This window comes from Phallusia mammillata, chromosome 2 (genome assembly GCF_965637545.1).
Source record: "Phallusia mammillata chromosome 2, kaPhaMamm4.hap1.1, whole genome shotgun sequence".
NCBI lineage: Eukaryota > Metazoa > Chordata > Ascidiacea > Phlebobranchia > Ascidiidae > Phallusia > Phallusia mammillata.
In genome coordinates, this window is record NC_137253.1 from 425,251 (window position 1) to 438,226 (window position 12,976).

General features: G+C 38.6%; 2 protein-coding genes across 2 annotated transcripts; both read right to left on the bottom strand.

Moving 5' to 3' along the window:
• Positions 1-865: 865 nt before the first annotated feature.
• Positions 866-3,707, bottom strand: LOC145212591 (G-protein coupled receptor GRL101-like). The gene is made up of 8 exons (XM_080080763.1): positions 3,140-3,707; positions 2,913-3,044; positions 2,685-2,849; positions 2,298-2,594; positions 2,057-2,237; positions 1,819-1,996; positions 1,546-1,757; positions 866-1,489 (listed from the first exon to the last, which is right to left on the bottom strand). The coding sequence occupies exons 3-8, from the start codon at positions 2,712-2,714 to the stop codon at positions 1,197-1,199; spliced, it is 1,191 nt and encodes a 396-aa protein (XP_079936889.1). The 5' UTR covers positions 2,715-2,849; positions 2,913-3,044; positions 3,140-3,707; the 3' UTR covers positions 866-1,196.
• A 628-nt stretch (positions 3,708-4,335) lies between these two features.
• LOC145212590 (uncharacterized) lies at positions 4,336-11,015 on the bottom strand. Its single transcript, XM_080080762.1, has 8 exons — positions 10,731-11,015; positions 10,538-10,611; positions 9,695-9,833; positions 8,964-9,305; positions 6,156-6,341; positions 5,487-5,873; positions 5,242-5,418; positions 4,336-4,483 (listed from the first exon to the last, which is right to left on the bottom strand). Exons 1-8 carry the CDS (start codon positions 10,751-10,753, stop codon positions 4,360-4,362), a joined length of 1,452 nt encoding a protein of 483 aa, XP_079936888.1. The 5' UTR covers positions 10,754-11,015; the 3' UTR covers positions 4,336-4,359.
• Between the last annotated feature and the right edge of the window lie 1,961 nt (positions 11,016-12,976).

Genomic DNA, 12,976 nt, shown 5'->3' on the forward strand with positions numbered 1-12,976 from the left:
ATATGTCGTTGTGACGTTGTTTATAGCTCAGTAAAATGTATTTACCACAACAGTGCTTCCCAACCGTTACAAGCTTGTTTTCAGTAACTTATAAAAACATGTTTTTGGTACAATTTCTCTGTTTCTTTCCACGTTTTTGTTTTCATTTGTTTATCTTCTATTCGCCATTGTTATACCTTTATGCACTTTGAAGTATTTTTCCCTGGCACTTTGTGTTCACGTTCGCGCATCAAACTCTGTTTTCATTCCTTCTCCTATCGTTGCCTTCCGCAAGCATTACAGCTACAATTTCTGGTGTTCATAAGAAACAAAGAAATGGTGTTAGGGCGAAACTAATTAATCAGTTGGCTTCGATCACGTTGCCTTTTGGGGACCGCGGTCCGCCATGGTCACGTGCCAATCTATCCCACGTGATTTACAACACTTCATACAAACAGTCAGACAACTTTGAAGGGTATTTTTTCGTAAAACGCTTTGCTTGTTACGTTTGCGCGGAATTTAAATCTAAAAGTTAAAAAAACTCAATTTCGGTCAATCGCTTGAATTCATTTGATTAATGGTCACAACTTTCCTGAGATTCTGATAAACATCAGCGTTATAGTGTCACAATTGTTTGTACATTCCACTTTGCTTAATACTTTGGAAGCTTATCATTTTGTTGTCGGTTTTTCTGCAGGTTGTGTGCAACTAATCAATTGTGAATAGAAAGTGACATTACGAATCAAACGTGGCACTTGGTAGAGTTTATACTTCTGGTGTGTTTTCAAAAACCCAATCCTGAATAATACGGCTCGCCGTACAACGCTAAACAAGCCTTTTTGACTCTGCCGCGGTGTGCTTTACTGTATTGTATATATATGATTGATTCAAAAGGTCATTCTGATAATTAAACAACGCGTTTAAACACCTGCCTCCAATCCGAGATTTGGTAAATGAACAGTAACGGTAAATGCCACAACGATAAATGCCAGTTCCCAGCAGTCACATAGTAACAAAATTTTGCAAAAAAACAAAACCATGTATTTGACCCCAAGTTTTACACAAAATAGCAAAAAGGATCAAAGAACCACCTAATTGCGAAACATTCGCAAACAACGAAAAATTACAATAAATATGTACAGGCCGCACAATAAATGGTTTGTGCGGTTTAGCCGCTTGGCTTGTCAATCATGTGTGTTTGTCGTTCAATTCAATTGTCACAAGGCGGCTTCAGCCACAACTGCCACGTTAACTCGTCGGTTGTCATGTGGCTGTTGACGTCGTCGGATGTCATGTAAACGCTTCCGAACTCGATCGTAGAGCATTTTCGGGGCGTTGGAATAGATGAGAGGGTTGAGAGAACTGTTGATGGGAAGCAGGATTATTGCTGACACTGCGTAAATCACTTGAGGTACAGTTGTTTCACCGAAGTTTAGGAAAGCCATGATTGAGATCGGCACCCAGCAGAAGAAATCAGTAAAGACCAGCCGGATGATTTTCTTTTGCATTTCTGCAACAAACACCAGATGTTAGGAGCAATATTTAAGTTGCGCTTATCAGATTTACCTTGGTTCTGCTTTTCAGCTCTCGCATTTTGGGCCCTCTCATTCACTTGCCTGCCACTGGCAGCCGATCTCTTGTAAATCCAAACGTACGTCGCAGCAACAAACATAAAAGCCACGAAGTTTAGAGTGATGATGGCAAGTGAAAATGACCAAGCCTTGTCGGTCGGTGTCACGTAAAGTTTACTGATGCAAACACTGTTGGTGCTGTAGTACCTGGGAAAAACATTCCATACAGCAACAACTATTATAATCCAATTTGCTTGTAACTACATACCCTAAATATCCTGTAATGTCAAACAGTTCAGTGTAGTTATAATCTTCAAGAATATCCACAAAATCCGCCCAAGAATAAACATTTTGTACCCTTAGAAGTGCGCCATCGAGTGTCTGGGAATCGTTGATGGTAAAATTGTGTCGAAACTTTACAAACCGTCTCATGAAAGTGTCCATGTCTGCACGAAAACACACGACAGAAGAAACGGTTAATAGACACATGTGTTATAGTCGCTTACTTGAAAAGTCACCGACATGACTCTTGAAGAACGGATTTTCTTTCATCCACGCTTTGGTTTCAAACAAATGTTGAAATTGAGACGTAAGAGGAATAAACGCCAGTGTGAATGAAATTGTCCAAGATAAGATGATGGCAAGGATAATAATCTTCAGTTTGGGAAAATATGGCGCATTAAACGGCTGCAAAACATAAGTTGCTTGCTGCAAACACCAGAGCACATATACATAAAAAATACTCACGTTTTTCACAGCGTAAAGTCGAAATGCTGTCAGCAGGACCATTGTAATTACTGATGTTTCGCTGGAAAGCAAAACCAAAATGCCCATTGAATTGCACCTCTGGCTTGACCTCCAAACAAGGTCGTTGGCACAGTAGTTTCCAGAATATTGAACACCAGCACCGCCGAGCATGAGCAGATAAACTCCCATGAGCAGGTCAGAAATCGACAGATTCAAGACAAGAAGATGGTTGGTTTGAAATGAGGCCGATTGTGATTCTGTCGTCACTAACAGTTTCATCTCAGTAACCATGACCACCTGCAAAAGGAAAAGTTAATTGCAAAACCACTTAGTTTGTTAAAAACTTAGAACCACGTGTTTTGTTTCAGCTAAGCATTACAAATATACCAGGTTTCCGAAGATTGCGAGGAACGCCATTATCCACACAACAATTCGTAACACCGGGTTAGCGATCAGCTCGTATCGCGAGGAGAAAACGTTTTCATTTGCTCTGCTTGACTTCGTTGGGCATTCGTCGCTCCAGTCAGAACAGTCGCCGAATCCATTGAATTTCTGTTAGTGGCAAATTTTGTTAAAAACTGCCATGAAAGTTAATTATTTAGAATAATTAAAAACCTTTTCCTTCTTCACAAACAAAGGTTGATTGTTTTCGCAATAGAACCTCCCGTCACTCGTGCAGTTAGTTTCGTCGCTTTCGTCATCACAGTTTATCGTAAAATCACAGATCTCAGTTTTACCAATGGAAACCTAAACATATTGATCTATAAGATGAACACATACGCCTATCTTACTACGATAAACAGAGTAGGGGTTGTTATTATAATCCACAGATGCTAACATACCTTAGCCCCATTTAACGCTGAACAATTGACCCTTCCTTGTTTTGTGCAAGTTTCCGAATATTCGTCACTTCCATCTTTGCACTCAATAAAACCATTGCATATTTTTGCACGAAAGTTTCCCGGTATTTCTACCACGGTTTCGTCACTTCCGTCTTTGCAATCGACAACGCCATCGCAAACTTTGGATTGAGGAATGTTGAGACGATCGTTTGTTGTTGGGCAATGTTTACGATGCGCGCAGAGACGAGGGTCCTCATCGTGTTTGAAGTTTCGTTGATCAACATTGCGAATTCCATTCGGGCAATCCCTTTTCCCGTCACACAACAGCTCGTTGCTGAAAGGTTTCCACTAAACGACAAATAAAAATGTTCAGTTTGTCGACACATGCAAAACAAGTTATCGCGTTAGTTAAACAAAATATCACACATGTCAGGTCTGTTTCGTTCTATGGATATTAATAACTTACGTCCTATTGTTGGTTGTTCACACGTACAGTTTGTGGACACATGCAAAACAAGATATCGCGTTAGTTAAACAAAATATCACACATGTCAGGTCTGTTTCGTTCTATGGATATTAATAACTTACGTCCTATTGTTGGTTGTTCACATGTACAGTTTGTGGACACATGCAAAACAAGATATTGCGTTAGTTAAACAAAATATCACCCATGTCATGGCTGTTTCGTTCTATGGATAGTAATAACTTACCAGCTATTGTTGGTTGTTTACACGTACAGTTTGTCGACACATGCAAAACAAGATATCGCGTTAGTTAAACAAAATATCAAACATGTCAAGTCTGTTTCGTTCTATGGATAGTAATAACTTACCCACTATTGTTGATTGTTCACACGTACAGTTTGTGGACACATGCAAAACAAGATATCGCGTTAGTTAAACAAAATATCACCCATGTCAGGTCTGTTTCGTTCTATGGATAGTAATAACTTACATACTATTGTTGGTTGTTCACACGTGCAGTTTGCGGACACATGCAAAACAAGATATCGCGTTAGTTAAACAAAATATCATAGATGTTAGGTCTGTTTCGTTCTATGGATAGTAATAACTTACCACCTATTGTTGGTTATTCACATGTACAGTTTGTGGACACATGCAAAACAAGATATCGCGTTAGTTGCAAAACAAGATATCGCGTTAACAAAATATCACACATGTCAAGTCTGTTTTGTTCTATGGTTAGTAATAACTTACTATCTATTGTTGATTGTTCATACGTACTTTCACATTCACTAACATTTTACTCACCGCTTCACATTCCCACCCGTCCTCCGTAATCTTGTTGGTTGTGGAACAGTCGATCTCGGCACTCACATTCCCACTGTAAACAATCACACCATCACTTACTTTGTATAGGCATGGTACGAGTCGAAGGATGACTTGGTTAACGCGAGAATAATCTGAGCTTTAAATGCGCGTTTAGCTATCGAGCGTTTCCTGCGTTTCCGGCTGCTCGGGTTTACGCAGGTCGCTCTGTGCACTCGTAATGTTCAGGTTTCGTGTGAGCAAAAACTCTTTATTTTTAATTAAATTCAATTTTGGTAACAAGATAAGGAAAGATAACGTACTGTTAGATGTTTTATTAGACCAGTGTGGTCCAACTTTATTTTGTTGCGGGTCATTTAAAATCGTTAACTTACTACGCGGGCCAAGGTTTACATTTTTGCAGGAAAAACCTTTTTCTGGGCCAACTCTAGGGTAACTATACACCTTTTTTACCTATAGATAAGTTTATTTTTATACTTTATAGTTATTTACTTAGTAGAAGCTGTCAAAAATATTCAGTTTCCACTCTAGCGCAGAAATGCCCCTGAACGGTTTGGAGATGCAGAACCCTTTCTTACATAACAATGCCTCGTCATGCGTCACAATAGGAGATTTTATAGCATTTAGTGTGCGTTAATCCTGATATATCAAAAACATTGAATTACTGAAGACAAAACCTATAGTTGTCATTAAAATGTTGGGACTTTCGCGGGCCAACAAAATTATCTCGCGGGCCACAATTGGCCCGTGGGCCTGCAGTTGGACCACGCTGTATTAGACTATAGTTCCGAAACAATACGCGTTTCAACCTACACTGAAAACGTTCCGCAACCTGTTGGTTGTTTCGTCTCACAAAGACACTCATCACTCATATCAGGACAATCGATGACGTCATTGCACACACTTGACCTTGAAATTATCATCGGGTCATTGATGCATTGGAAGCACAAAGAGTGATTAAAGGAGACAGACGGCAAGCGGCGGATGTCCCTGGAGGGGAAATATTTAATTTGAAAACAACGGATAAAACATCGGGCATTGTGAGCGCTCTAGCATACCTGGGATTCGACTTTATCATTTCATCAACCGATGTGAAGCAGAGATCAGCGGAATCGTCGCAGTCTTGTATGGCGTCCCACAGCAACTGCTGGGGCAACGTGCAAGTTTTACCGTTTCTGATGCACTTGAAGCCGTGTCCGTTCGGTCTCGGCAGCTCAGGGCAGTTGTTGCATGGATCACCATCACACACCGATGAACGCTTCCAGCAACGCGATTCCGAACACCAGAAGTGGGAGGGGCAGAGATGTTCGCACGGGGAATTTCCATCACAAGGCGCATAAGATTTGCAGATCTCATCTTTTGTTTTTGGACAGGAAGCGTTGGTTGGATCGATTATATTGCGACAAACTCCATGAATGTCGAAACAATCGCATTGTCCCGCTGAGCTGGGTTTAAAATAGTTACGCTAGTTGCAACGGAAACATTGGGTCCTAGAGTGGGACATGAGAGTACTGAGTAAATGTTTTTTATAATTTAACATGAATCCCGATGTTAAACTGGTGTCAGTTTATCCACTCTTAACTATTATTGAGATTTGTCCATATTAAGGATCACGTGTTTAAACCGTCAAGCTGTTAAAGCAGTACAACAAAAGGTTTTAGAAACCCTTGTTTTGTTGGCACGATCGTTTATTCACAAAACAAAATCACCTACCGACGTAAACCTACCGACTATAACGTTTTGATTTGTCACATATTTCGGGGACTTTCCCAGTACAATTACATTCGTCGCTCATATCAGGACAATCGAGAACGTCATCACACACACTTGACCTTGAAACGATCATGGAGTCGTTTTTGCACTGGAAGCACAATTGATTGTTGAACGAGGCTTTGGAGGAACGACGGGTGTCCCTAAAAACGAAATAAAGGTCATTACTAAACTTATCACATCAACACAAATTAACAAAAAAACAAGTAAAATGATTTTTTTACTTGTTGCCTTGTGAAAACGTTGCAAGTGTTACTTCCTTTTTAAGCATAATCAATGTATGTTCGCTTGCATTAGTGTTACCATAACTTTTGTGTCGCTACGTTATCACTTTTTTGTCTTGCAGTTCTTATATTGTCTTTAATTTACTAGGTTAGTTTAATATACGTTGTATTCTGTGTGTGTGCTAATTTGCCCTAAACGCGTTTACCTTAATTTTATAACTAAGAATGAAAAGTTTTCTCAAAGTAACGAAATCTGCCGATAAAAATGTTGGAATATATACATATTTCGCCTAATGGCATCTTTAGTTCCTATAAAAAACACAAGATAAAACATCAATAAAAAGGAATAAAAGTAAAAACACAACAAAACAAAGTGAGACGAAAACACTGGAGACAACGCTGACACTGCCGGTGTCAGATTGGTTTGACAAGCTGACCCAACTGCGGGTCACGTCTTATCTTTGTCAGGCGCCCACGTCAACGCTTCGGGTACAGGTGTAGATTCACCAGAAACACCAACTAAAGTCATTTTCTTTTTTAATGCGCATAATTAAGTGTATGTTGCAAATAACTTTATTCCTTAATTTAAATAACTAATTGCCTATATTGAGGTAAGTGTAATGTCATAACAGACTACAGGAATCAGCCTCTGTAACAGGGTGGTGTGGTTTTTATCGTTTCTTTTCTTTAGACAGAAACTGATGTTGCCTTATTAAGCGAAACTAGAAAGGTGGCTTAGCACATATTGCCATTGCCCATATACTATAACCTATTTCGTAATGGGTCCCATATCAGCCACTGCATTTTATACCTTTAGTTGTTTCTGCAAGCAGAAACTCATGGGTCCCCCACACATGCAAAGTTGTAAATAGTGCATTTTTTAAAATAACTATAACAAATTTTGGTGCTATGAGTTTAAACAGGACGAAAAAAAGTCTGCAGAAATAATCATGCTGTGTGAGATAGAAACTACACAAGTCACATTTAATTCATCAATTGTTTGCAAAATTTACCTATTTTAAGGATTAGTGGGGCTCCATGGTAAAACAACAATCAACACCTCAAAATGGCATATTCTACGAACTGCCCAAATTTTATGAAATTCAGACATTGTTTAAATAGTTAACCCTTTCAGGGGGCTAATGGGGTAACCGATTGGACTGCATGGCAAAAGTGACAATTGACACCTAAAGATGACTTTTGCACAAACTGTCAAAATTTTAACAAACTCAGCCAATGTTTACAAATTACACCCATTTTAGGGGTTAATGGGGTAAAGGTGGGTCTTACAGGGTAAAACACATCAATGAATAATGTACTCAAAACTGTCCAACTTCCATATAGTTCTGACATTGTTTAAAAGTTCACCCATTTTAGGGGGCTAGGATGGTACATATTGGGGCTACAGGGTGAAACAAAATAATCAACAGCTAATTATGGCAAAAAGAACAAACTGTCCAAATTTCATCCAATTCCTGCATCGTTTCACAAATTTCACCCATTTTAGGGGGCTAACTGGGTAAACACAACAATTGACACCTAAAAATGACAAATTCCACAAGCTGTCCAAATTTCACTTAATTCTGACACCGTTTAAAAAACTCACCCATTTTAGGGGGTTAGAGGGGTAACTGATGGGTTTTACCACCCAAAAGTATAAAATATTAAACCACAATGAACTAATCGACAGTCATGTAAAATTTTATCCAAATCGGACAATGTTTAAAATTCTGACCACTAGGGGTGTTATTAGCAACATTCCTTAACGTTTCTGACGTCATAAGGCTGCTAATACCCCCTCTGACCGGCATGTCCAAAATGCCAATAAATGCGCAGCAACATACAAAAACGTTTCACATTTTGGGGTCTAGCGGGGTAAATACTGGGGTTTTTAAGTCAAACGAAGCAGATGGCACATCTACATAACTATATCTACCATCTGTGAAAGTTTCATCTAAATCCACCGAAGATTTCATGCCAAAAGTGCATGGACAAACTTCGGCGGAAAAAAGAAAAAAAAAGAAAAAAAAGAAAAAAAACAGAAAAAAACAGAGTGAAATCAAGATGTGTCCCCTTCAGGGAAGGGGACCCATAATTAATATTTCTGTTTCAAATAAAACTTTACACTGACGCTGATCGTCTGCCGCTCTCTTTGAGTATATTTTGTATATTTGTCTATATTGAGGTTTATCACGATTACGGATTCTTGTTTACTCTATTCGACCTGTTTAAAGCCGAAATTAGTAGTGAACTCCAACACAGGTTGTTTAATTTTTTATGGGGGGCAACATGCTGTTGTGAGTTCTTCCCCGGCTGTAGTACTGTTAACTTGTCTTGAATTTTATGCTGCGCAGTGACCTTGCCAATACAGTTTTAGTCAATGTTTTTAAACAAAACGTAATAATCTTAATTAGCATTTTTCGTGGCTAGCCGTTAGTGCATTTTTCGAAGGCTTTTGGCAATTATTAAAATGGGCGCCACATTGGTATTCAAAACTCAGCTGATGTATGAAGCACAACCGATTCAAAAACATATACATACCTCACATCACCATTTTCGGGCGTGTAGCATAAGTCAGAGCCATTATCGCAATCTTGTACGCCGTCCCACAAGAACATTTGCGGGAGTAAGCAGGTCCGGTTGTTCTTGACACATTTGAAGCCGTATCCGTTACTCCAATGTTGAAAGGCAGGACAGTCATTACAGGGATCGCCATCACACACAGTTGAACGTTTTAAACATGTCGAATCCGGACATCGAAAGTGGGAGGGGCAAATGTCACAAGGAGTTTTATCCCGACAAGAGATGTCACCCTTGCAATATTCTCGTCTCTGTAGCGCACACACTTTGTATGATGACGGACTGTCAAGTGTGTTGTCGCAGCTGTGAAAGTGACATCAATATTTTGACATTTATAAACACAGATTAAAGTGTGATCAACAACCAGCAATCTGGCGTTTGGTGGCATTTACACAACCTCATCAGGGTATTTCCCAAGGTAAACGGCCAGAAGTAAATTATCTGTACTGTCGGGTTTATAAAGGAGATGTTTCATCACTAAAGTAATAAACGATAAATCAACACAACGCGTTAAATAGATAAGACTGTTGGTATATTTCACGGTTTTACGCATGCTGTGGAATTTTGAGGCCAGATGCTGTTTCACAACAACAACGACGTTTTCGTATTTAACTCTCTCCACTATCAAACATTTAAGGAGCAAATAAAGCAAATACAAACATAAAGTTCATCAAATAACCCACAAAGTTTACCTGATATAGCTCGATGATGGGTTAGCAGGGTAGGTGGGAAATGTGACCTGTTTCTCGTCGCTTCCGTCTCCGCATTTAGAAAAATTATCGCAAAAGAAACTTGAGTCGACCACTTCCCCATCATCGCAAGTAAATGGTTCTGCAACCAACAATCACAAACATATAATTGTTTTTTATGTATATATTTGTACACAGTAGCAGTTGATCAATGCGCTACAACTAAACTATTTAAAATCACAGCAGAATTGAAAAAATTAAAACCTTTAAATCGTATTACTTTTTTATTGTAACTAAATAAACGTAGCTTTGCAAGAAGCGTTAGTTTGTTTATGTAAGCTATTGCTGCCAGGCATAATATCAAGTCTATAGAGCTCTTCCGCAAGCTACTGAGGCACCCGGAAGATCCTATTAATACTTTTGAACAACGAGGTGTTGTATATTCTATTCCCTGCGCCGAGTGACCGTTAATATGCGGGGAGACTGGAAGGTCACTCAACACCCGCCGAAAAGAACATGAACGGGATGTTGCCAACAGCGACGCGAAGACTATTTCTTGAGTCATGGAATATTCACCATTGGGGCAACACAATGAACATCAAAACAGACGTGATGCTTTCAGCGTGCTACAGGCACCATCTTCCACAAAATGGAGGCCCCATTATTCGTTATTGCGCGGTGTTTTCTTTGCGTTGTGCCGTGCTTTCGTTTAATGCTTTTCCTTTGTTTATCATGCACTGTACTACGCGCATTTAGTGTTATTTACCCTGATAAAGGCGACCTGTATACGACGTCGAAACGTCCGAATAAAATTACATTTGCCAGAAAAGCTCTATTTAAACTTACTCCCTGTGTGGCATGCCGGTGCCGGTACGATGAACCAAATCAAAGTTGCAGCGAAAATCATTACGATGAGATCTCTGAAAAAAACACAACAGCGGCGTTGTAAAGAATTACATGAGTGGCAAACTTGAACCTGCGTCTTCCCTGAACGCGTTATCATAATATACTTTATATGTAAGATAATTTGGTAGCTTACCTTTTCACAAAGTGGTGCATCATTCTTCCTGAATCTTTTAGGCGAAGTTTTCTCAATAAACGACTAAAATTTCTAACCTTTCTAAACTGTGAATTATCTGAAACAAGTAAAAATGACTAACCAAGCTGTTCACTATACCCGAAATACTAAATTTCTACCTCTGCGGTGACAATTGTTTCCAAACGTCTTTTCCGCTTTTAGCAAACCAGGCAGATGTTTTTTTTTTAGCAAACCAGGCAGATGATTGTCACTTCCCAAGCCCCGCACGTCAGCAAGACTTCCTGTTACGAATAATAAACTGTTCTCAATATTTGTTCCGCTGTTTACATTCTCGTGCAAAATTACACAAATTAGTTTTTTTGCACGAAATATTTACGTAAAATGTCACAGAAGTGATGGCCAGACGTTTTTGATGCGAAACAAAGTATTTTTGTGGTTGATGCCTAGACCTAAAAGCACAGCTTGCAAACCTATTGTAGATTGCAGCAAAAATGTGAGGAGCTCGAACTGACATTGATAACAATAAATTCCCAGAAATCCCGCTAGTGGTAATATTGATTGACGTTTCTTCAGCAGTTGTTGAAAACCAAACTCTCCCAATTCATTGGGTGGTTTAATTTAAACGCATTTGTTAATAATAGAAATTTGATATGAAATGGCTGCGGAAATATTCTGTTACAATTGGTCAATTAACAAACACGCGCTTGTAGGAGGTAACATGGTTTAACACAAGGCTTAGTTTAACACAATTTATTGCTCGAAGACAAATATACAGCACAACCGCATGTTTTACAATTTACTTGGTTAATCTAGGTTTAAAAGCCATTGCACAGCGTTGCACCGCGTCACGCAAGATGAAAACATGGTCTTTTATGCGAACAAACTGATAATATACTATGGTAACAAACAGTACAAACTTACAATATTGTTACAAAATTACAGTACAACTACAAAACTGTTTTAAACTTTTTAAACACACAAACACATTACGTTGTAAAAATTATTTTTAAAGTCCCCATTACTGATTTACAACATCCCATATACATACATAATTATATCCACAAGTTTGTAAGCAATCATCTGAAAGGTAAACAATGGCGGTCGAACGGATAGATTGCAAAACCTCAAATCGGGCAGAATCTATCACTTGTGTTTTCATGAATTAAAAAATTCGCGTTTATGGGACTTTCCCTGCTATGACGTAACGCATCAGTGGCGGTGGTCGCGCTAATAGGGATTTCCCCTGCTATGACGTAACGTGCTAGAGGCGGGCGTTTATGCGATTTCCCTATTAGGACGTAACAATCAAATCGTGTAAATTCATTTGTATATTATTTCTGTTTTACTTATTGTACCCGAAACCTTGTTTCCAAAAATCTGCAAAAATAATATAGAGAGCGTGCTCATCCCTCCGTATTATATAGTGCGGCGAAAAAATACAAAAGAAATAAAAACAATAAAAGAGAAGTGAAATAAAGAAAATCAAAAAGAACCAAAGTCTATATAAAACACAAGTTGTCCAACCTATTGTTACGCAATAAAGCCTATGGAGCCATTTTGTGTCCAAAATGATACAGCGGGTATAGAAAAATAACACATAAATTGTCTGATTTTTACAACATGGAGAGCTTAGACGCGAATTTGATTAGCCAAATTGAATGAAAATTTCGGGTTCTAACATTTCAACGCAATATTAAAAGCTAAATTGCTGTTTTTCATGTAAATTTGGCCGCTTAATTTTCATGTGAACTTTAAATATTTGCGTTCAGCGAACATTATCACCCTCAAATGTTACAACTCAAAAGTTTTATTCGATTTTACCTATCAAATTCGCGTTAAAGCCCACCAGTTTGTAAAAATCAGACAATTTATGTGTTTTTCCCTATACCTGCTGTATTAATTTGGACACAAAATGGCGTCCATGCGGCTCTATCGCGTAACAATGGGTTGGACTACTTGTGTTTTATATATACTTTGAAAAGTACAAAACAAGGTTCCGAGTTTTCCTGTAACATTAACGGTGTGATTATTACTTGTGTTCTATAAATTTGTGCAAACATTGTACAAACTGGGGTTGAAAATTATTGCGTATGATTTACTGCAGTTAAAACGAGGATAAGTGGAAAGATAATTTTATAATTATGTTCAGAAAAATTACTTCGGTTTAAAAATGAGATTATCTAACTGTGGTTTATTTAAATACGCGATAATTTTACCTTTAGCAATGTCTTGGGATTTAAAACTGG

What these genes read in the sequence shown, in the direction of transcription:
- LOC145212591 (XM_080080763.1), bottom strand. Translation starts at nt 2,714, where the DNA reads ATGGCGTTCCTCGCAATCTTCGGAAACCTG. An exon ending in GACTTTACGCTGTGAAAAAC is followed by an intron (nt 2,238 to 2,297) that starts GTGAGTATTTTT and finishes TATGTTTTGCAG; the next exon opens with CCGTTTAATGCGCCATATTT. An exon ending in TCATGTCGGTGACTTTTCAA is followed by an intron (nt 1,997 to 2,056) that starts GTAAGCGACTAT and finishes GTTTTCGTGCAG; the next exon opens with ACATGGACACTTTCATGAGA.
- LOC145212590 (XM_080080762.1), bottom strand. Translation starts at nt 10,753, where the DNA reads ATGATGCACCACTTTGTGAAAAG. An exon ending in CCATCATCGAGCTATATCAG is followed by an intron (nt 9,306 to 9,694) that starts GTAAACTTTGTG and finishes TCACTTTCACAG; the next exon opens with CTGCGACAACACACTTGACA. An exon ending in ATGATAAAGTCGAATCCCAG is followed by an intron (nt 5,419 to 5,486) that starts GTATGCTAGAGC and finishes TTTCCCCTCCAG; the next exon opens with GGACATCCGCCGCTTGCCGT.